The sequence below is a fragment of the Bos javanicus genome, chromosome 10 (assembly GCF_032452875.1).
Source record: "Bos javanicus breed banteng chromosome 10, ARS-OSU_banteng_1.0, whole genome shotgun sequence".
NCBI lineage: Eukaryota > Metazoa > Chordata > Mammalia > Artiodactyla > Bovidae > Bos > Bos javanicus.
Window position 1 is genome coordinate 61,031,433 of NC_083877.1, and position 23,294 is coordinate 61,054,726.

The 23,294-nt window shown below is 36.4% G+C and overlaps 1 protein-coding gene across 9 annotated transcripts in view; it reads left to right on the plus strand.

Annotated features, from left to right (window-relative positions):
* CEP152 (centrosomal protein 152) overlaps nt 1-23,294 on the plus strand; it is a 102,646-nt gene that overhangs the window by 66,533 nt on the left and 12,819 nt on the right. For 3 of the 9 annotated variants that reach the window (XM_061428830.1, XM_061428832.1, XM_061428831.1), the window contains exons 18-25: nt 1,516-1,701; nt 3,681-3,962; nt 6,324-6,455; nt 10,762-11,412; nt 14,962-15,091; nt 18,749-18,916; nt 22,083-22,182; nt 22,975-23,078. In XM_061428830.1, coding sequence (XP_061284814.1) covers nt 1,516-1,701; nt 3,681-3,962; nt 6,324-6,455; nt 10,762-11,412; nt 14,962-15,091; nt 18,749-18,916; nt 22,083-22,182; nt 22,975-23,078 — 1,753 coding nt within the window. The remainder of the gene's footprint in view (nt 1-1,515; nt 1,702-3,680; nt 3,963-6,323; nt 6,456-10,761; nt 11,413-14,961; nt 15,092-18,748; nt 18,917-22,082; nt 22,183-22,974; nt 23,079-23,294) is intronic. The other 6 variants (XM_061428835.1, XM_061428836.1, XM_061428837.1 and 3 more) reach the window with 4 other exon arrangements.

A 23,294-nucleotide genomic window follows, 5' to 3' on the forward strand; every position in this document is an offset into this window, starting at 1 on the left:
CAGAGATCAGCTGAGTAGGCTCAGGCCATCACCACCACCCAGCTGATGCACAGAATCATGGGAAATAATAGACATTTGTTGTTGTCTCTGTATTGTCTGGTTTATTATGTAGTTAAGCTAATATATTCACACATATAGACACACAGAAAATTAGTAGCAATTTTCTTCTTTCTGTCCAAGGAAATGCAAATCCATATAGAAACAACTCCTAAAGGAAAGGCACACACAGATAAGACAATTTGGGGACTTCTTCTACAGTCAAAACAAAACTAACAGTGATATATGAGTGTAGATATATAGATAACAGTCTATGATGTGACAACGGACAATTTTCCCGACCATGTGGATGAGACTGTCCTATAGTTCTAGTACAACTGCAGTCCCCATGATGGGACTGAAGAAATGAGTCCCTCAGTCCCTAGGAGGTTTTCCAAAACCATGTAACACTCAGCAAACATAGATAACATCTTCTTGGCATGTACCAGTGGTGGAAAGGACTCAGATAGCAATTAAGACAGAAATAATCAAGGTCAGCTGTGAACTCAAAAAAAATCCAGACAACCATATAGTCACGGGTCAGAAATAATGCCGAAGAGTCAGAACAAAAGATCTGTTGCCAAGTAGCACTAGGTATGTGAGGTGTACTTCCTTGGTATTGTAGTCTGTGGTCTTCAGTGTGTTTCTTCTCATAGCATCTTGGTGGGACTTCCAGAAGACCCATTTGGAAAAACTTTCAAACAAACACTCAGAGATAATTTTGATCTCTGAGTAGAATTTTATTAGAGTTTTCAGATCAGTTGTGTTTCTAGAGTAGAAAATATTATAGGAATAGTTCAAAGTATTAAATTTTAACTGACATTTGACAGTTCTTATTTGATAATGCTTTAGCTAGTTTTGGTAAAGTTTTGAATTTGATAATGAATAAAGTACTAAGCTGAATTTGTCGAAGGATGCGTAACTTTTAGAATAGAGCAGTAAGAGGCTTCCCTAGAGTTTCGGTGATTAAGATTCCATGCTTCCACTGTAGAGAGCACAGTTTTAATCCCTGATTTGAGGAACTAAGATCCCACATGCCTTGTGCCCTGCCCCTCCACCCCCCAAAAAGAATAGAGCAATAACTTTGGGCTTATCTGAGAATACAGATCTTCTCAGAAATGTAAATTTTCCTGGGCTGTGATATCTCTCATGTCCCGTGATGGCTGGACTATAAACATAAATGTCAGTTTCACTTTTAAAAAAGGATATTTGGTCTTCTGGGAGTATTTATTTATTAGATGTATTTATTGTACTAGATGCCTTTTCTTTTAATGTATCCAACTGTAAATTTCTTATCCAAATATGTGAGATGTAGGCAAGTTTTTACAAGACAACTTATTCAACTGATTGAGTTAGCATATAGGAAGTTCACTTGTCTCTGTTGCTATTGTCTATTACATGCATATAACTATTATTTTATAAATTTGACTTGGAGAATATTAGTGTCGTATGAGATACTTATTTGAATTTTGTTTAAAGAGACAGCTATTGGAGGAAAGAGAAGAGTATGTAAGGAAACTACAGGTGGAACTTGAAGAAAAGTACCAAGATACCCTTGTGATGGAAAAGGACAAGTGGCTGAAAGAACACGAAAGTAATATTAAACAGCAGGTTGAAAACGAGGTGATATTAGCGAAAGAACACTGGGATAAAGAACAGAAAGAGGTGTGGGTTAAAATTTCTTTCTAGTCACTATGTTTAAAAAATGTATAGTACTAACTGTTGAGAGATAGCTCTTCCTGAACTGACATTATTTTTAATAGCCAAGTACATATCCAGTATTCTTGCCTGGAGAATCCCATGAACAGAGGAGCCTGGCGGGCTGTAGTCCATGGGTCGCAAAGAGTTGGACACGACTGAGCAACTAACACACACACACACAGACAGACATATATAATCATTCATTTTATATCTTTGAATTGGGCTATTTGCAGTTTATACCAGTTTTATTTTTTAAAACTTCCCACCCCTTAGCTCTTTAGCTTAATTCAGGAAATGTGTTTTGAGGGGTACTTTTTAATTTTTCAAATGAAACAACAATCAAATTTCAAATTTCAAATTTTCAAATTTCATATTGTGAAATGATTCTGATAACTCGAGACCAATATAATTAACAAATACTTAACATACACTGTGGATTAGAAGATAGAAGTAATCATTGGGTAGGCTTGGAAGTATAAAACTTCTATTAACCTCTGTAGCAAATGAGGTTAAGAAATGCTCATAGTTTCCAAGAAAATGAAGAACCAAATTATGATCTTAAAAACTTAGTTGGAAGTGAAATGAGTTCTCAAACTTATTTAAACTGGGTTCTTTTGTCCTTGCTCTTGCTATTAATTTGGGTTGGGGCTATCTCAAAATGGAATCGTAGACCATTGTCCTGTCTTTTGACCTTCCTACTCATCTCCCAAGCCTTCCCTCAAATTTCATCAGTCAAGTGCTGGCCCTTGAAATTCCTTCACTAGTCATTTTTTAATATAAAAATACATTCTGGAGTGTATCTAGCCATGTATCTATAAAAATACAGATGTCACAAAACAAATGTCCTATTTTTAAATTACTGCAAATTGTTTTTTAGTTGGATTTTTTTAACCAGTTATTTACTAGGTGGAGGAGTGAGACAGCTATAATGCTTCTGTGAGAATGTCAGGAAAGGATAAATCAAGTAAAGCAATACAGCCAGAAGCTGTGGTAGCCAGGGAAGTAATCTGAAAACCCTGGATACCCAGGAGGTGGGAAACAGAAAAAAGGAAAAGCAAATTTTGCTATTTCACAATTTTGCCCACTACTAATTATGTTTGGGTCCATCCTACTATACTGCTGAAAGTCATATTATTAAGACATTCTTGCAATAATGCCCTCCTCTTGAATGCACAGCTGACTCAGTGCTGCTAAGTCACTTCAGTTGTGTCCAACTCTGTGTGACCCCATAGACGGCAGCCTACCAGGCTCCCCCGTCCCTGGGATTCTCCAGGCAAGAACACTGGAGTGGGTTGCCATTTCCTTCTCCAATGCATGAAAGTGAAAAGTGAAAGTGAAGTTGCTCAGTCGTGTCGACTCTTCACGACCCCAGGCTACTGCAGCCTACCAGGCTCCTCTGTCCATGGGATTTTCCAGGCAAGAGTACTGGAGTGGGGTGCCATTGCCTTCTCCATGATTCTGTGCAGTTTATTATAACAAACAAGATTCTAATGTGTTCAAGTAAGTCAAACTATTTTTTAAATTGTTCAGTTTTAGGTTCATTAATTATACTTAACCCATGCCTATTTTGTGGAAACTCTGATATTGATGGAAAATCATGTATTCATAGCAGAGATTTTCTTCATTTTTTTTCTTTTTAATCATACCATCATTGTAGTGGCAATGTGAAAGTTTCCATCTTGAGAGCAAGATTACCTGATCTTATACAACATACTTAAATCTCCCATGTGATTTGTGTCCCGTAGATAAAGTCAAAGAGTAACTTTCAGGATTTCTGTGAGGATATGTTCTCACTGACTACATTTCGAAACCTCACGTGATTACTGCAGCAATGTCTAGATGGTTCGCAAGCCATCTGTGGATGCTTTTTTGGCTACCTATTAACTCTAGTTTTTGCTTATTTGAATATTTTTCTCTTCATGTGATTTTTCTTCTGAAAACAGATCAAACAAGAACTGATCCAACAGCTTGAAAAGGAGTGGCAGTCTAAACTGGATCAAACTGTAAAGGCAATGAAAAAGAAGACCTCAGATTGTTGCAGCCAAACGGACCAAGAAACCACCACTGATGTTATTTCCAAGAAAGAGATGGCAATCATGACAGAAGGAAAGAAGCGAGAGATCCAGCAAAATTTAGAGCAAGCGAAGGAGACAGCCATCAAGGGGGACTTGAAGAAACTTGAGTTTGAACTGGAACTCAAATATTGTGAAAATATTGCCAAACAGGTAATAGGCAGGTTTACTATAGCAAAATTATTGGAACTGCCTAATGAAACCTATAAAGTGCTGCCACTGAACTTGTTCATAAATTTATACTTCAATATTTTCTGCACCCTAGGGTAGAGTAACAATCGTATGTTCTAAAATTTTCACTATATTTCTGTCGCAAAACTGTCGACTCTCAGTTTTTCTATATATTCTTTCAGTGTACAAAATGTTTGCTCCTCTGAGTTTGGTCTAAATATTAAGATGACTGAGGTTAATGCTGATGGTTTGACATCTGAATGAAGCACAATTTACTTATGTATCTTTCGTATCTAACTGTATGGAAAGTATTTTGCTTAAGTAGTTATAAATAAGTAAGCTTAAAGTGAATAAGATATTTAACAATATTTGTATTGAGACTTGAATCTGGAAGCCTGCCCTTTAAATGCAACTTTGTCTAAATCCTGTGGCCAAAAAGTGGTGTCATCACCTCCCCTTGGAAGCACTCAAAAAGGTAGCTCCTTTTTAACTGGGGCCTGTTACTTGCTTCCAAGAAAGGTCAGACAGAGAAAAGCATAGCTCTGTGTTAATGGAATAAAGCTGAGTTATTATTTTGTCAATATTATCTATTACAGTGATGCTTAAATTTTTTGTTCTCAGGATGTCTTTACAATTTTACAAACTGAAGACTTGAAACAGCTTTTCCTATCTTGGTTGTATATATTTTTTTTACTGTATTGGAAAAAAAATGTAAGAAAACTTTAAAAAATAAGAGTCCTCATGCACATTTGCCTTTGGCTGTCAGGGAAGTGACACATTATATAGCGTGTAGCCTCTGGAGAACAGTACTATATACATGTGAAAGAATGGGAGTGAAAAAGACAAAGGAGGTCCAAATATTTTGATAATTTTGACCTCAGAAACCTGACAAGGTTTCTAGCCCTCAGAGATCCTCGGACCTTAATATAATATTATTTATTATATATTTAAAAATTTTAGATCTGTTACTTAATGTAAAGTCTTAATACCTGAAGTAAAATTAAAAAAAAAATACATACTCTGCTTTTGATAAATACTTGAAGTTCTGCCTATCTGCTAAATTGTTATACATGATTTTACAAGGGATCCTGAAAGTATGGAAGCATAGGCAAGTGTATGTAATTGTATTAAGGACATTTTCAGTCAGTTAAAAAAATAATTTTCTCAGCTGTTTAAGTTTTAAACAGAGTTAATAAAGTGTTTTATTGGCAAAGAGACATATTTAAGGGTGCTGGTTTTGTATTTATATAATTAAGATCTTGTGAAGAAAAACAAAAAGCAGGATGTTATAGAAAGGAAATGTTTGCAGTAACTTATGAAGGAATATAAATTTCTGTAGGAGTTTTATCTTTTCTGCATGTTTTTAACTCCCTAGAATTTACCTATAAATTTATTTAGCATCTTAGTGACAAATTCAGCCCCTTATATCAACTCTGCTTTTGTGTATATATATGGTCATATGTATATCTTGATATTTTGAAAAAGGCAATAGGAAAGATTATTTAATAAATGATCTGTGGTAACCTGTAATGGATTTACAACCAGATCACCCTCATAATTCAAGCCTTATATTTTTGCTTGACTTGAAGTATCCCCCTTACTTTATAGTCACACATTCATCCTTGACAGCAAGAAAAATTGCTGAGTGCAAGGCTCTAAACTGTCTTGGTGCATTTGCCTGTGTGCGCATGTTGATGCGTCAGGCACGAGGACTGAGATGGTGGTGGGTGTCCTGATCGGACAGAGGCCAACACCAAGCAAGCTTCCTGTGTTTCTTCTTTTTCACCCTGAGATGAATAAAAGTTTGTTGGAAGTGGGAGTTTGTATAATTTTCTATTAATGGTGGTGGTGGTGGTTTAGTCACTAAGTTGTGTCTGACTCTTTGCAACTCTATGGACTGTAGCCCACCAGGCTTCTCTGTCCATAGCATTTCCCAAGCAAGAATACTTGACTGGGTTGCCATTTCCTCCTCAAGGGATCTTCCCTACTCAAGGATTGAACCCTGATATCCTGCATTGCAGGTGGATTCTTTTTCAGGTGGATTCTTTACTGACTGAGCCACCAGGGAAGCTCTTTCTATTAATTGTAGTGGCCATTAAACATGTATAGTTTTCTGCTTCCTGGTTTGGCACTTGCATGGGCCAGTATGGAACATTTAGAACAGAAGGATTGAATTCACTGCTGGGGATAAAGGTTGGGGGGGGGACGACTTGAAATCAGTTTACTCCAGTGCAAAACAGTGTAAAATGCACAGGAAATCATAGAGGCTTCCTGCAAATGGGATCTTTCTGAAATTGTATACCTTACTTTACCTCCCTGTCTCTTGCAATTGCTCTCCTGAAGGTAGAAACAGCTGTGCAGAATGCTCGTCATCGGTGGCTGGAAGAACTGCCAGAGCTCGCAGAGTATAAAGCACTTGTAAGAGCAGAACAGAAGAAGTGGGAGGAGCTACAAGAGCAGTCAGTGGCCAAACGGGTAAGAGCTCTCCTGGGAACAACCTTCTCGAGGACCTCATCTTGGTCCCAGGGACTCCTACCTGCTCACAGCATTGTGGAAGGATTACATGCGATAGTGCCTATTAAGCATTAGCTCAGGACCCAACTAGTGGGATCTGTTCTCATCAGTATCATGTAGTTGAGGGGAAGAGAATGTGTTTCAGAGTCAATGAAACTCTCACAATCTGGGGACCTACCCATGGAACAAAATCTTTTTCTACTTTGCCGTATTTTTAGGAGAATCAGAGAGCAGTTAGCTATATATCCTTTCACACGTGTAACTGTTGTTTTATGTGCTGTGTCAGTAGTCTTATACTTTCCTTGGTAAATAATCAGCACTTCTTTCCAGAGATGTCATGTTGCTTGACTAGAAGTATCAGGTATTACAACCATTTGTATTCTCCCAACTTACTTTATTACTATAAACCAATTCTAGTCAGAATACCAATAAACTGAACTTAGTTTTGAAATTTGACACAATAATTTGAACATTTATTTGGAAAACTGAAAGGGCTAAGAAATTTAAAATATTCTGGAAAAGAAATAGTAGTCCAGCCCTAACACTTAATAGAATATATTGGAAAGCAACAATTCAGACAGTGTTGAGTCACAAAAATAGAATTCTTTTTCATTCAGTACTATACAGACTTTGAAGATAGGTCCAACCACGAATAAAAACTTAATTGTTTCAAAACATGGAATGAGGAATTATTCTATATTAAGTAGTCTTATGATAGCCAGATAGCACTTTGGAAAAATTGTTTTCCCACCCCAAACATCACAATAAACTCTAGGTTGATTCAGAAATTAAGCATTTTAAAATGAAAGTATAGGAAAATTAAAAGAAATTGAATATTTCAGATTTGCATCATAATTCGGCAGTAAAGCAACAGGCACAGTAGCAAAGACAGATAAATAGGATAAAATATGTACACCACTTAAAACATTTTTGTTTATGTAATAAAATTAAAAGAGGGGATAATAAAAATAAGGGAAGTAAGTGAATCAAATAGAACCATTATATGTGATAAGAAAAACAATACAAATTTATGAGAAACAATCTATGGATAAGTACCCCAAATATATGGACATACAGTCTTCATGAGAAGTCCAGAAATAGCAAGCTTGAGGTGCTATTTTATGCCATATGTTTGTATCCTCTCTTAACTGTAATACGCAAAATATAATAGATTGCAGTTTCAAGCATATATTGTCACAACAATTTTGGAAAATAATGTATGTAATAGACATTGTAAATGAATCATATATTGTATTCATAGTCTTAGATTCCACAAATTACTTAAGGAATAATTCAGCGTAAGTAAAAAAAAAAAATCTGTTTCAATATTTTTCTCAAGTTATATGGTGGTACCTGGATGTTCACTATAATATTCTCTGTATTTTTTTAGTTGTTGTTCAGTTGCTAAGTTATGTCCGACTCTTTACAACCCCATGGACTGCAGCACGCCAGGCTTCCCTGTCATTCACTCTCCCAGAGTCGATCAGACTAATGTCCATTGTGTTGATGGTGCCGTCCAACCATCTCATCTTCTGTCACCCCCTTCTCCTCCTGCCATCACTCTTTCCCAGCAACAGGGTCTTTTCCAATGAGTTGCTATTTCAAAACGGAATTTAAGAGGTAGAGAGAAAGAGGAAACTCTATGATGATGTACATATGTCTCTTAGAGTTCAGAAGTTAAGGATAAGTTCCGTAAGAACACAGAGTCCTAAATGAATATATGTGAATGTAGAAATACAGAAGCAAGAGGACCGTGTGTTGCTTCTCAAACTTTGAACAGGCATGAGAATCACATGGAGGAGTTGTTAGAGCAGATTGCTGGGCTTTGCTCCTAGAGATGCTGATTTGATGGTTCTAGAATGAGTTAACATGTTGTAAATCCTTCCTCTAAGCCAATGAGGTAGGCAAGAGCCAGTTTTTCAGCACTGGCTGAAAAGTTCTTGTAAGATTAGAGGGATCCATCAAAATCTGTGGAAATTTAAAGCCAGTTTCCAGAATCCAAAAGTAGTCAAGTTGGTTCAGTGGTTCCTCAACTTTGCCGCACATTGGAAAAACTTGAGAATCTTTAAAAAATGTTGCTCCCTGGCTCCCACCCCTAGGCTTTATGTTTTAATTGGTACAGGGTGTGGCCTGGGCATCAGTCAGGATTTTTAACAGCTCCTCAGGTGATTCTAATGTGCAGCAATGTCAGGAAGCACTAAATCAATTAATGCTGCCCAATTCTCCTGTAAAACTTTATATGAGAGGTTGTATAGTTTTGGTGAGGTTGGGCGAGTCACTCAATTTCCCTGGGACCTGACCCCTCCACCCTAGTTACCTGTTGATCATTTCCACGCATTCACTGTGACATGCCCTGTTTTCCTCCTTGGGAAAGGAAATATGTTTCACATTGCTACTGAATTATTTTACTGGTGGTAAAAGAATTTTGCTATGAATTCCTTTGTAAGGCTCATCTTAGATAGTGGGTTCCTTTAGTAAACTTAAAGTATGATTCAAAATTTTTGACTTATATCCAACTATTTAGGAACACATTTTATTGAGTAAAGATATATAACGTGTCTAGGAATCTATATTGGAGAAGGAAATGGCAGCCCACTCCAGTGTTCTTGCCTGGAGAATCCCAGGGACGGGGGAGCGTGGTGGGCTGCCGTCTATGCAGTCGCACAGAGTTGGACACGACTGAAGTGACTTAGCATAGCAGGAATCTATATAGTTGAAGACATTTGCTATAATTGTGTAATAGCTGAGAATTAAGGAAGCTGACCCTCCATCTCCATAGCCACAGTGTATATATGGTATTATATGGTATTGGTTCATAGTGGTCACCACCATCTAGGCCAGACCAATTCTTCTTTTGCATTTGTATCCTTGTGGCTTCTCTGATTTAGTCCAGGGAATATTAGAAGTGAAAGGAACTTGAGGTTATCATCTAATCTGCTTGTTATAGAAGACAGTGTAAAACAGATGAAGAAATTTTCTAAGCCTGTGCAGCCAAGAGTAACAGTAAATACATAATATTTTCTGAGTCGTATTGTTTGCTATGCTCTGGACTAAGTGCTTTAAATGAATTACTTACTTTTGTCATTTAATCTTAAAAAATCTTAAATAATTTTTTGCTTATTTAAATAATTTAAATTAAATAAATAAATAAATTATCAGATGGGCATTGTAATTGTCTCCAGATTATAGATGAGGAAATTGAGGATCAAAGAAGTTGAGGAATGAAAAGTTGTTAATTTTAGCAGTTTATCTCCAGAGCCTATATTATATGAGGCTGCCTCTGTAGTCCAAGTCAGGATTTGAGCTAGAGCTCAGGATTTTTGTTCCCCTGTTAATTTTTGCTTGTGTTCTATTGATGCCTATGATCTACTCGTCCTGTTATTCTGTTACAAAGAAAAATTAGATTAATGAAAAAATGACTTTTCTGTTTGATATTTTATGAACTGATTTAAGCAGTAGAATTGCATTAAAATACATTATGTTTGCCAGCAAGTTATTGTTCAGGTAAGTGTTACATTCTTAAAAATAGTAAGATTTCCTTATGAGGCTGCTTTTTGCTTTACATAAAAGATGATTTATTTTTGGGCAGCTTAGATTTGAGATAGCATCTGTATTAAAATACAATTTTTTTTTCTAAAATTAGTTTCAGATAATTGTGTAATTGTATATTTTTTGATCACTTTAAATTTCTAGTTATCCATATAGAAATGGATGTTTTATTTTTTAATTTTAATTTTAAAATTTTATTTTTGTCTTAAGTAAGACAAAAATATTAGATGATTTAAAATGAGGGCAAAGATCCTCACATTGAGTGTAATTATATTTTAGGACCAGCTAATGTCTTATCTCGGAGAAGGCAATGGGACCCCACTCCAGTACTCTTGCCCGGAAAATCCCGTGGACGGAGGAGCCTGGTGGGCTGCAGTCCATGGGGTTGCTAGGAGTCGGACACGACTGAGCGATTTCACTTTCACTTTTCACTTTCATGCATTGGAGAAGGAAATGGCAACGCACTCCAGTGTTCTTGCCTGGAGAATCCCAGGGACGGCGGAGCCTGGTGGGCTGCCATCTATGGGGTTGCACAGAGTCGGACACAACTGAAGTGGCTTAGCAGCAATATCTTATCTAAATTTACTTTTTCTCTTTAATTTTGATTTTAAATCTCTTGTTTGACAAGTTCAAAGATTAAACCAAACAGTAACTTTAATTTTTTTTATTGATGAAAAGAATCATAAAAATTTTCATTATATATTGTTTTACCCTTTAGATATTGTTTGCTGTTTCTGAAGCTAAAGAGAAATGGAAAAGCGAGGTTGCAAATATGAAGAAAAATGTCACACCTGGAAAGGAAATGGAAGAGAAGATTCATTCTCTGCAGAGAGAGCTTGAGTTAAAGAATGAGGAACTCCCCGTGGTTGTCAGGGCTGAGCTGGCAAAGGCCCGGAGTGAATGGAACAAAGAAAAGCAAGAAGAAATCCACAGAATTCAAGAACAAAATGAGCAAGATTACCGGCATTTTTTAGATGACCATCGAAATAAAATTAATGAAGTGCTTGCTGCAGCTAAGGAAGATTTTATGAAGCAAAAGACTGAACTACTTCTTCAGAAGGAGACAGAATTACAGACGTGTCTAGACCAGAGCCGCAAAGAATGGACTATGCAGGAAGCCAGGCGGATCCAACTGGAAATCCATCATCATGAGGAAGACATCCTAACTGTCTTGGAGTTTCTCTTAAAGGACACACTGAAGGAGCAAGCCAGTGGTTCAGAGAGTAAGCCTCTTTTGGAACTCTTGTCGACTTGTTCTTCGAAATGGATGTCTGTGCAATATTTTGAAAAACTAAAGGCCTGCATACAGAAAACATTTCAAGATATACTCTCCTTACTTATAGAAACTGTCGACTCAGACTGGGGGAAGGTATGTTCCTGATAAGTGAAAAGAGCTATGATACAACGTCATGTATGATTATTGAAGTTGCATTTGGTATTTCTTCCTTTCCTCATTCTCCAGTTTAATAGATGTGAGACTTGTGTTTTTACTTGTGGTTTAAAAAATCTCTAGCAAATTCAAAGGATTGCAATATTTTTTTTTTGCCCCCAAAACTTTGCTCCTTCGTAGTGCCACAAATATGAGCAGAGCTTTTATTTTCTAGATATCTTTTTTTCCTAACAAAAGAAAACAAAACCCATGCTGTTCTTTGTAAGGACCTCAGATTTCAGAAATAGAATAACTGTCATTCCTAGTTTTGGGAGGCATGACAACTTTAAGAAACATGCATCGTATTAAACTAGAACCTATAAGGAGTTTGAAAGCCTATTGCTTACCCTTGAATTTATATCTCGTGCAGGCAAAAAAACACTGAGTCCAAAGGATATTGTTATAGAAATAAACAAGTAGAGGTACGGTTTAATCACACAAAACTCTGAGGCAGAGTTTTGTTGGTATACTTTGGATGTGCATGTAGAATGGATTAGTTGTATTCTTTTCATTGTATAAGTATTCTCTGACACCAGCTTTTAGTTTGTGTGGAAGATCTGATAAAACCAAAGTCTTGCTGCCTTATCAATAAAGACATTAGATATACATGAAAATTCCAGAATGGTATTCTAGCCATTGTGAGCAGCCAATGTTAACATTTGGTATTTGAGGTAGAAAAAAATGCCAATATTGTAAGTTTTGTCTGATTGAAAAGTTGAAACACGAGTTAAAATTCATTAAAATATTGTGATTAAAGATTTTCAAGGCCAGGATTGAGTGTTTGGTATTAATACCTACTGAAAAGAATTACAGGCTACAGAAAAGAAAATCTGAGTTCCAATCCCATACTTAGTGATATCTAGTTTATTACCTTGGGTAGTCATTAAATTATAGTTGCTCATCTGAAAAATAAAATACAAATCCCTGGTCTAATTCCTTGGATTTTGGTAGGATACAAATGACACAGCTTGGTCTTTCTGCATCTTGCATTTGAAACAATGCAGAATTGTAGATCCAAAGGAACCTGAAAGGTCAGTCTACCCTATCCCAGTTCAACCCAGTTGATATTTTTATTCTTGATTTCACAAAGATGTTACTGCCTAATAGTTACTTTTAGTGTAAAATTCACTGGGCAAGACAAATTCCCTTGAATACTACTAAAAATATTTTATTGAGAATTTTTGGATAAAGTATATAATTAAGAAAAATTATTTATGGCAACTTAAAGGGTAAGAAGTGATGGGAAGATCATGTTATATGCTTTCAAGTTTGCTTTCCTGAAGCAAACTTTTGTCTACTGTAAAAGTCAAGAAACTCACAACACCATTCTTCTAATGTTAACATATAATCAAACCTGGGGTCTTTTTATAGGGCTTATAGTTGTGCAGGCTTCCCAGTTGGCACAGCAGTAAAGAATCTGCCTGCCAATGCAGAAGACACAAGAGATATGGGTTTGATCCCTGGATCAGGACGATCCCTTGGAGAAGGAAATGACAACCCACTCCAGTATTTTTGCCTGGAAAATTCCATGGACAGAGGAGTCTGGTGTGCGACACAGTCCATGGGGTCACAAAGAGTCAGACATGACTGAGTGACTGAGCACACATAGTTATGCGAGCAGGATAAGATCCTCTGTATGACTTTATGTGTCTTACACATATATGGAGACAAATTCACAGAATTTGGCTCAGAACTTAGACTTCTGCAGCTTATGTTGAGTGGGATCAGATTCCGTTCTTGGGAAAAGGGTGACTCTGAAATGTCTTATTTGGCATTTGTTACAGAAATTTGTCACAGAAGAGTAGTACTCAGCCTTCTGCTGTCTTAGAGTTAACTCTGCTCAGGACCTTGAGATAAAGCAATGATTAAAAAGCAGTGATTATAAATTTGCAATATAAGTGCCGTAAATGTGAAGAACTATGATTTATAATTAATTAAATTTGTGGTTTTTGAACTTCTCATGAAACTTAAGACTGGAAAAAAGTGATCAGTATATATAAAACAAGTCCTCATTAAAATTACTTAAATGTCAAGATTTAATTAAAAAAATTTTTTTTTCAGCTTTATTGAACTATAATTGACAAATAAAATTGTAAGATGTTTAAGGTATATATCATGGTGATTTACTATACATATACGTCGTGAAAAGATCTTCCCAGGTAGCACACTGGTAAAGCATCTGCCTACCAATGTAAGAGATGCAAGAGATTTGGGTTCGATCCCTGGGTGGATTCCACCATTTAGTTAATTAACACATCCATCACCTCACCTATTTACTGTACTTTTTTGTTGGTGAGAACAATTAAGTTTAGATTATCAAGATTTTAAATGGTGAGGTTGTAATGAATTAAAAATACAGTTTCCAATAAAATGAATGCCTTATCAAACGTTATTTATATTTATATACTAAGTATATTAATATAGCAGTTCATAATGACTAAAAGAAAAGAGAAATAGCAATTGGAACACTATTTTTAAACAAATTTAAGGATGTATGGTCTTACCACCAATGTCAAGTTAAAACTAAGACAAAAAGATTGCTCCTTTTTTTGCCATCTTGGCTTTTCTCCGGTTCTGAGCAGAAATTGGAAACATTAGCTGCCTTTGGGATCATTTTTTATTACTCCTTTGGCCTCAACCTTATACAGTGTCTTGATTGCCTGGAGTTTGCAGTCTTTGTACCTATTGACCTCTGCTTCTGTTGGGCTGCATGGGTAGCTTTCCTGACAGTGATTCAAAATCAAGGCTTCCAGAATAAAGCATATATAAAGTATTGTAAGTAATTAAACAAGACAGCTTTCTCAAGATCATCTGGTCTGTTTGGTATTCACTAGTTGTCCAAAATCGGAAAATATGTTGCCTTAAAAAAATGTCCCACCATTAATGAGTTAGTAGCTGTGTTGCCAGAACAGAGACTAGAATACAGAAATGTTCAATAAATACTAGTGAGGAAATGGTCTTGTACAAGATTTTCACTTAGGTGAGCCTCAGTTTCTCTCCTTAACATTAGAATTGAACTGTCTTTCCTTGTCAACAAATGACAACATAAAGTACTTAGATACATAGCATACTATGTAAGTTTCAAAAATTTTTATTGTTACTTTCAATTCATGGAAGGCATAAGCTTAGTATTATAAATTTCTAATGAATTTGCTCCCTGTTGCAGTGAAAATGTTTTAGATTTTCAAGAACAATTCTGATTGCTCATGTCAGTCCTATGGGTTGATCACGTTAACTGTTAAAATATCTTAAAATGCAAACAATATCTCCATCTGTCCCATAGCTAGTCTACTAGTCCTCTGTTGGATAACGGTCTGATTTGGAACGTACAATCACAGGAATCTAGCTGATGGTGATGATAGTATTCACGTAAAACCTTAAGAAAAATGTTGATAGTTTAGGCCAGATTTTTTTAAGGCTGTGTTTTCTTTTTATATTTTTAATATTAGCATTTTAATAGGCATTAACTATGAAGATAATCTGTTTCAGAGAAATATGACCAAGATCTCTAAGGATCCTGCCACGGGCAGAGGAGACCCTGGAGTCCAGGCGATGCTTCCTGCGCCTACGTCTGGACACCATGCTCTGCCTTTGGCGGCCGTACAAGAAGCAGAAGCTGGTAATGGGATTCTGTTCCTACTCATCTTTGCAATATCCATAATTCCAGTTCCTGGGGGTTGCTTTGAGGATGAAAGGAAATCAAAGATGTGTACAGTTTTCATGAGTGAACAAATGGGTGATATGACTGCTACTTTATATGTATCCTCTCCCTAGGTTCGTTTTATATTAGAAGACAGGGTTGCTGTAGGCCCTCAAATTTCTTCTCTTTTCATGGTCTTCCCTCCATTCTTGAGTGACTCGTATTATAAAGGTAATAATGAAAATTTTAGTAGAGCGGTCATGTTTTCATTCCCTGGCTTTGTTGAGAAATCAGAGGCTACACCTAAGAGAATTACATAAGAGAATTGCCAAATCACTGAGACTTTTCTATTCAGGTTACTGAAGCTTATTTTAGCTATGTTTAATAGAAATCTTTCTAAAGTGTATTAAATGTTTTCTGATGTATTGGGGGTTTTCTTCAGGTGGAGGCAGTGTTTTATCTCTTCCCCTCTACCACCTGGCACATAGTGAATGGCACATAGTTTGTGTTCCTTGAATATCTGATGAATTAATAATTTATCTTAGTGACTTAGAGTTGTTAGTTTGAAAAGAATTGCACTGTGCTGCAGCCCCTTGAGTTATTCAGAGCTCACTGGGGAATCTGGGCATATACTGTCCATTTACTGGGATTTTGAACTAGGAACTGCTGTACTCCTTGTAAGTTCCAGTCCTCTTAGGACATCCACCCTTTGTAGCCTGCTCCCTCCCTCCACCTACAAACTATACATACTTTTTCTGTTTCTTGTCTGCTGTCCCCATTGTAACCTGGAAAAGAACTAAGGCTTGCCAGAGGAAATCATGTACAAAGTGAATAACCTTAGTTTTCCACACTCTCAAATTCAGTAGGCATATTACCAGAGTCCTAGAGAACATCTGCTTTTTCTAAGACATCAGCTGACTGCTATTTCTCTCATCGTCTGACCAGAGACCCTCTTCCCTTACCTCTAGGTTTTAGATGGTTGCAAATGTCTTTTTGCCAATTAAGAAAATACTAATTCAACAATTAGGGTAATACTATTCTAATTTGTATTTTGTTTCCTACTTTTCAATGTCATTTTATATCTGTTGTTATATTTAGAATAACTTGAAAATTACTTCCTAATTTGTGAAATGCATAGAAATGAGTTTTAGATATCGTTTGGCTTTGGGAGATCCAGTCAATATGAAAGAAATCAGTTTTGACTTAGGACAAATCAGACTATAGAAGGATTTACATTCTTTCTTTAATCTTTTTTTTCCCTAAAAACAAACACATTAACATCAGAAAGGGTTGAATAATCCAAAACATTTACTATGTGACCAAGCCCGTCACCAGAGAGTACCGCTGTTAGTAGTGTGATTATATTCTCCTAATATTTTATCATTTTTAAAACTAATTTAAATATTAATTATGAAATAATTGATACATGCAAAAAATATGTGTAATGCACATGTAAGTTATCAACCCAACAAACAGGAACCCACTATTTGACTTAGGAGGTAGAACATCACCAGTACTGTTGAAGATGCCTGTGTTTCATCATCATTCCATCCCTGTAACTTCCCCACCAACTGAGGTAATAAATATGCTGACGTTAAAAAAAAAAATTTCCTTGCTTTTCTTTATGTTTTGACCAAATACAGGTATCCTCAAAAAGCTATTGCTTTGTCTTTTAACATTATAAAAATAGTTTAATACTTGTTTTAGTCTTTGTAACTTGTTTTTTTCCCACTTAATATTGAGCTTCTAAAATTTGTCTTTGTTAATGTATATGGCTCTGGTTCATTCATTTTCATTGTTGTATAGTCTTCTGTTGTATGAATATAGTATAATTTATCTATTCTCTTGTCGATGGGCATTTGGCCTGGTTTCCAGTTTTACAAAACAGTACCTTCAGTGAAGTGTGTAAGTGCCATGTATGGTGATGTTTCATTAATTCATTGATGTTTGTAAACATAAATGATACCATTTGAAAGAAACTGAAAAGTAAGAAGAGAGCTAAGAATAATTTTGCTAGACCAGTGTTTTTACATCAACATTTTAGATACTGGCCTCTGAGCCTGTGCCAGTTTGTATTCCTACTTCATTATATCAGTTATATTAATAGTAACAATCTGTATCATTTTTGTATATTACTTAAATTTTATAAACTTTATATGTTACTTGTAGCCATAGCTATTCCTTATTGTATACTTGCTCTATGCCAGGTTCTGTGCCAGACAATATTTGTACGTTTATACCTCCTGACAGTTTTATATCTTTTTTTTTTTTAATTTGGAGATAATGTCAAATCTTACAGAAAAGTTGCAAAAATAAAAATAGTTGCAAAGATCACTCATATACCCTTAACATAGATACACTTAGTGATAACATATTACCCCATTTGTCTTCCTCCGTGTGTACATGTCTGTGAACATTTCATTTCTTTCTGAACCATTTGAGGATAGGTCATATACATTATAGGGCTTCCCTGGTGGCTCAGATGGTAAAGCATCTGCCTACAATGCGGGAGACCCAGGTTCAGTCCCTGGGTTGGGAAGATCTCCTAGAGAAGGAAATGGCAACCCACTCCAGTATTCTTGCCTGGAAAATCCCATGGATGGAGGAGCCTGTTAGGCTACAGTCCATGGGTTGCAAAAAGTCGGACACAACTGAGTGACTTCACTTTCACTTTCACTATATACTTTATGCCCTTTTACCCCCAAATACTTCAGTGTGTATTTTCCCAAAAATAGGGATTTTTCTTATATACTTCAGTATAGTAAATTTAACATTAGGTGAAAATATGTGTTACATAGTTTTATCAATCTGCTCTTTGTATTCTAATTTTGTCAATTGATCTAATAAAGTCTTTATAGCATTTTTTCCCCTTACGGTACTGCAGTCCGTCCGGGGTCACGTATTATATTTAGATATCACGTCTCATTAATCTCTCTTAATCTAGGGTATTTCTATGGCCTCTCTTTGCCTTTTATGACATTGATATTTTTGAGAGCTATATTCTTCACTCTCCCCAAAACCTGTCAACCCCTGGCTTTTAATAGAACTTTCCTCATTTTGAGTTTGTCTGGTGTTCATGATTTGTCCTGGATTGTGTTTTCTTAGTTGGGCCACTGCACAGGTGGTGTGATACCACACCTGGAGATGTGTGATGTTCATCTTTCTTGTTGTCCAGTTTCTTCACTGTATAATTACTGTGTTTTTTTCTCCCTCACAGCTAATGAGGAATCTGTGGGGAGATACTTTCAAGACTATAAAAATATCCTTCTCCTAGCAAAATATTCTAGTCTCATCTTGAATGTACCCTGTCTCAGTACTGGAGTCAGCCATTTCTTGAAGAACCCTGGTTCCTTTTAGTGGACAATTGTATTCGATACTAAGATCTGAGCATTGTGTTTCAGAGCAGTTTTTAAAATAGATGATATTATTCAATTTTCCATATTAGGAAACTGAGTCTCAAAGGTTAAGTAACGCAACAGCTGGTAAATAGTGAAAACAGGATTTAAATTCAAGTCTCTTTTTCTTAAGCATCATACTTTTTTCAGTTACACTATAACCTTTAGTCATGTGATCTGGTTTCCTTCCTTCTTGTAGTCTAAATTGATATAAAAGTGTGCTATCATTTAATTTTTGCAGATGAGAAAAAGATCCTTGAAATTAAAGATTCACGCTGTGGACACTGCTTCCAAGAACTTGAAAATGCAAAGCAGGAATGTCAAGATCTGAAAAGAAAACTGGAGAAATGCTGTAGGCATCTTCAGCATTTAGAAAGGAAGCACAAAGCTGTAGTGGAAAAAATCGGAGGTTAGCATTTGAAGTAACACTGCTACAAGTGTAAATCTCCTCGATCCTGGTTGGAATATTCAAATGTGACATTTTAGTTAATGGAAGCACTGATTATCTTTGGGAATTACATTAACTAATTCGGATCTTATTTTTATTAGGCAAAAAATTATTATTGAAGTTGGTCCTTCTCTTTTTGATTGAACAGCTTTTGAGTGCTTAATGTGTGTCAAGCAGTGTTCTAGGCACTGAGGGTACGACAGTGAAGACATCAGACAGAATTCCACTTCTGATGAGATGTACAGGACTGTGTTCTCTTGCTTCAAGAAGCTTATCATTAAAAGAGGAGAACTGAAAACATTAATGAATAATTGCAGCTCTGGGTAGCTGGCAGTACATTCATGTAAACTAGGAAGAAAGGATGTTAGTTGATTCTACCTCCTATTAAAGTTAAGCAAGGCTTGACTAAGCCTTGAAAGATGAATGTGTTTGCCAAAGAGAATGGCATTCCAGGCAGAGGGAAGAGACATGAACCAAGGCGTCTGGGTCTGATGTGGCCTCCTCTCTGTCCATTCTTCACAGTGCTGTCAGGGAGTTGTCTAAAAGGCCTGTCTTCTGCCTTTTCCTATTGCCCTCTTGAAGAAGGGAGCTATTGGGCTCACAAGGCTGCTCCCTCTTACCTTTCACAGGGTGTTGACTTATACCCTGTGCTCTATATTCCTTACCTTTGAAATATTTCAGATGCCCTAGCTGGTCAGGAATTTTCTTTTACAATATTGTCATTCTGTCCTATGCTTTCCCCTCTCATTCTTATTTTGGCCCTACTCTTGCCCATCCTTTAGAATTCAATTGAGAAGATATCTTGTCTGCAGAGCCTTGATTTTTACCAGTGTGGGCTAGATGGGCTGCTTCTGTGTGGCCTCAGGACATTTGTCTCCTCCTCTGTTAACATTCTGTATCTCACTTTTTGATTACTTGCCCAACATCTTTTTAACCTGTAGATTTGTTGAGATATTATCTCATTTATCCTTATAGTCTGGTACCCATTATATACAAGACAGTAATAAATGCTTGAATGAAGGAAGGACTGAATGCAAGGGTCCCAAACTATGTTTCATCCAGACCCAGGCGGGTAGGTTCACTTTTTTCCTCCATTCACCTCTGTCACTTGCTTAGACAACAGTCATCTCTTTCTGCTTCCAGTCTTGCCCCTCCAATCCATTCTCCATCAGGAAGCTAGAGCAGCCTTTTAGAAAAGTAAATATGACTGTGACACTCTGTTGTTTAAAGTGCCTCAGTGGCTTGTCTGGCCCTCGGTGTAAAACACAATTTCCACATAATTTAAGAAGCCCTCCCTGATCCCACTTCTGCCAGCCTTTCAGGCTCATCTCCTGTCCAGCCCTCTTATTCTCTCACAGCTGGGGCAGGGATTTCACTAACTCTCTGGGCCCTTGTGCACCTCTTCCTTTACCAACAGCATCTGTCTCCCCATCCTGGTCACAATGCCTGGCTAACTCCTACTCGTCAACCCCCTGGGACATGATTTCCCTATAGAGGCTTTCCTAAGCACCCCAGACTTGGCTAGTTTCTTCTGTTAGACATTTCCCACTGCTCCTATGAGTTTTGTAACATTTGTCATCCTTGTGATTATTTAATGTCTGAATTCTCCTTTGGAGTGTGATGGTGACAAGGATTAAATCCTGTCCCAAACTTAGCACAGTACCTGGCATCATAGCACACTCGGTAAATATTTTTGCCCAAGAGAAGCCACCTACTCCCATTACTTGCTTCCTAAGTCTGTTAAAGATAGATCATAATTGCTTTAATGCTGAGAAAGTGTTTCAGCAATTTTGAGATAAAAATTTTAACAACTGCAGTTCCCGTGGTGATTGCTTATGTCTTTAACAGAGGCTGGAGAGCGAGTAAGTTTGTCCAACTGTGGAGGTAAATTTCTCCTCCTGTGGAGGAGGCTGTTGTAAAATTTGATGAAAATCAAGAAATTTGTTTTATATAATAAAACGATAAGGGTAGTAGTTTGTGGTTATTTACAGATATAATATTTAGCACTGTACATTGTGATTATACAATAGTTATTTTACATAGTGCTTTTTGAGGCTGATAACTTCTGTAATTTGTAGACTTAGAAATAATCCAAGAAAGTTGGTAATTGGCTCAAAACAACCAGCTAATAAAAGAGGTCAGGGTCAGAATTTAAGCCATTGATAATTTCAGTGTTTGTCTTAATGTAAATCTGCTAGTTGATAAAATTTTTGCTATTTTGGTTGCTTTATTGTTTCTTAAATTCCATTTTCCACTGTCATGGTAGCATTTATTGAAAAGTGATGGAGTAAGAGTGAGTGGTTTAGAAATATACAAGCTGTATCCATCACTGGGAGAACAGAATGATTCATTCCCCAACTTGTAGGGTGTGTTGAAAGGCTGGTATAGTAGGAAACAAGGGGTGCCATGTTCATATTTATTAAACATTGTTATTGCCAGACCTTGTATAAGGTGCTGTGCATTTACTGTTTTATTTCCATTATAATCTTCAAGGTCGATAACACTATCCCCATTTTACACATGAAAAAACTCAGTTTCAGAAAGATTCAGTAATTTGCCTAAGCTCATCCAGTGGATAAGAAGGCCTTAAACTTGTGTCTCTCTGACTCTGAAATTTATGCTTTGTCCTCTGTGCCACATGGACTCCATCAGTCTCCTCATCTTGTTTTTAAAAGTTCAAAGAGTTGAAGATCTTATGTTATTTTTGAAAATGGCACCTACTTAAGCTTAACTTTTTTCTCTTAATTTTGTATTGAGGTGCTTGTTCAATGATCAGTTTATGTGTGCATAGACTGCATGCCAGGGTCAAGGAGGGACATGGAATTAGGAAACCTGTATTGCTAAATAAAGCCTTCCATCTAACTGGAAAGCAAACCAAATGCATAAAGCAATTGGAGATTTATTCCAGGACAGTCTATAACCCAGAATAAGTTGAAAATGGAATACAGATTTAAAGTGCTGAGAATATAGAACAGTGGGTGGTCAGATTTGGGTTTATCAGGGAACAAATGATACCAGGGAACACCTGGAAATTTGGCAGTCTCTTCTATGAACATTTGTGCTGGTAATTTAAGGGAAAGACAGAGAAAAAGAGATTGATCAATATACTATAAACTTTCTTTTTTAGAAGAGAATACTAAAGTCGTTGAAGAATTAATAGAAGAAAACAATGACATGAAGAATAAATTAGAAGAACTGAGAACTCTTTGTAAAACACTACCACCAAGGTAGACTTTTACTATTTCAAAGAAACTGTTTATTTCTGAGTATCTTTACTTTAAAAAAAAATAATAGTCCTATCAATATTATCATACCAAGAATATCAATTACTGTTGTTGTTGCATAGCAAAAAATATGAAAAAAAAAAAAGGATCTTTTAAAATCGTATTCCCATAAGATACTCTTTATTTAAAGTCTTTGAGTTGGGAAAATCTGCTGGAGAAGGGAGAGGTTACCCACTCCAGTATTCTTGGGCTTCTCTGGAGGCTCAGCTGATAAAGAATCTGCCTACAATATGGGAGACCTGGCTTTGATCCCTGGTTGGGGAGATCTCTTGGAGAAGGGAACGGCTACCCACTCCAGTATTCTGGCCTGGAGAATTCCATGGACTGTATATCCAAGGGGTCACAAAGAGACATGACTGAGTGACTTTCACTTTCACTTTTATACAAACACAACATGTGCACATGTTTTAAAAATTGAGATTATTATATAAGCTACTTTGTGACCTTTTATTAGTATTGTAAGATAAACTCTTCCCCCATGTCATTAGATATACTTTTATAATGTGCTGTTTAGTAACTGCATAGGTTTTCATCATGTGGGTTTATTGTGGTATAAGTAACCATAACACTTAAGTTTGCCTTTTTCTCCTAAATAATTATAGTCGAGATCCTCAGATGTGAATTTTTTAGCACACCTTAGCTTGTTTTATTAGAATATATATTTATATATATTTTAAAAATTATATATACATATTTTCAAATTACATTTTTCACTTAATCTCTGTATTTTTTTAGGTCACTGTCAGAAGGAGCTATTGAAAATGCCTGCCTGCCATGCAATGAGGTGGCCTTGGAAGAACTTCGTGGGCAATACATTAAAGCTGTAAAAAAGATTAAGCGTAAGTCTCTAAAGAGATCCCTAAGGTTTTAAGGTGGTTTGGGTCTTTTTTGTAACTAATCATAGTAATTTGGGGGAATTTTCTGAACTACCTTAATCTGAGATATTACCTGTTTTTAGAAGATATCATTGATAGCTTTTCTAAATTATGCCGTCATAGGTGATTTTACCCAAGTAAATTTGGAGTTTGCCACTAAAATTTGAGAAGTGGCACAAG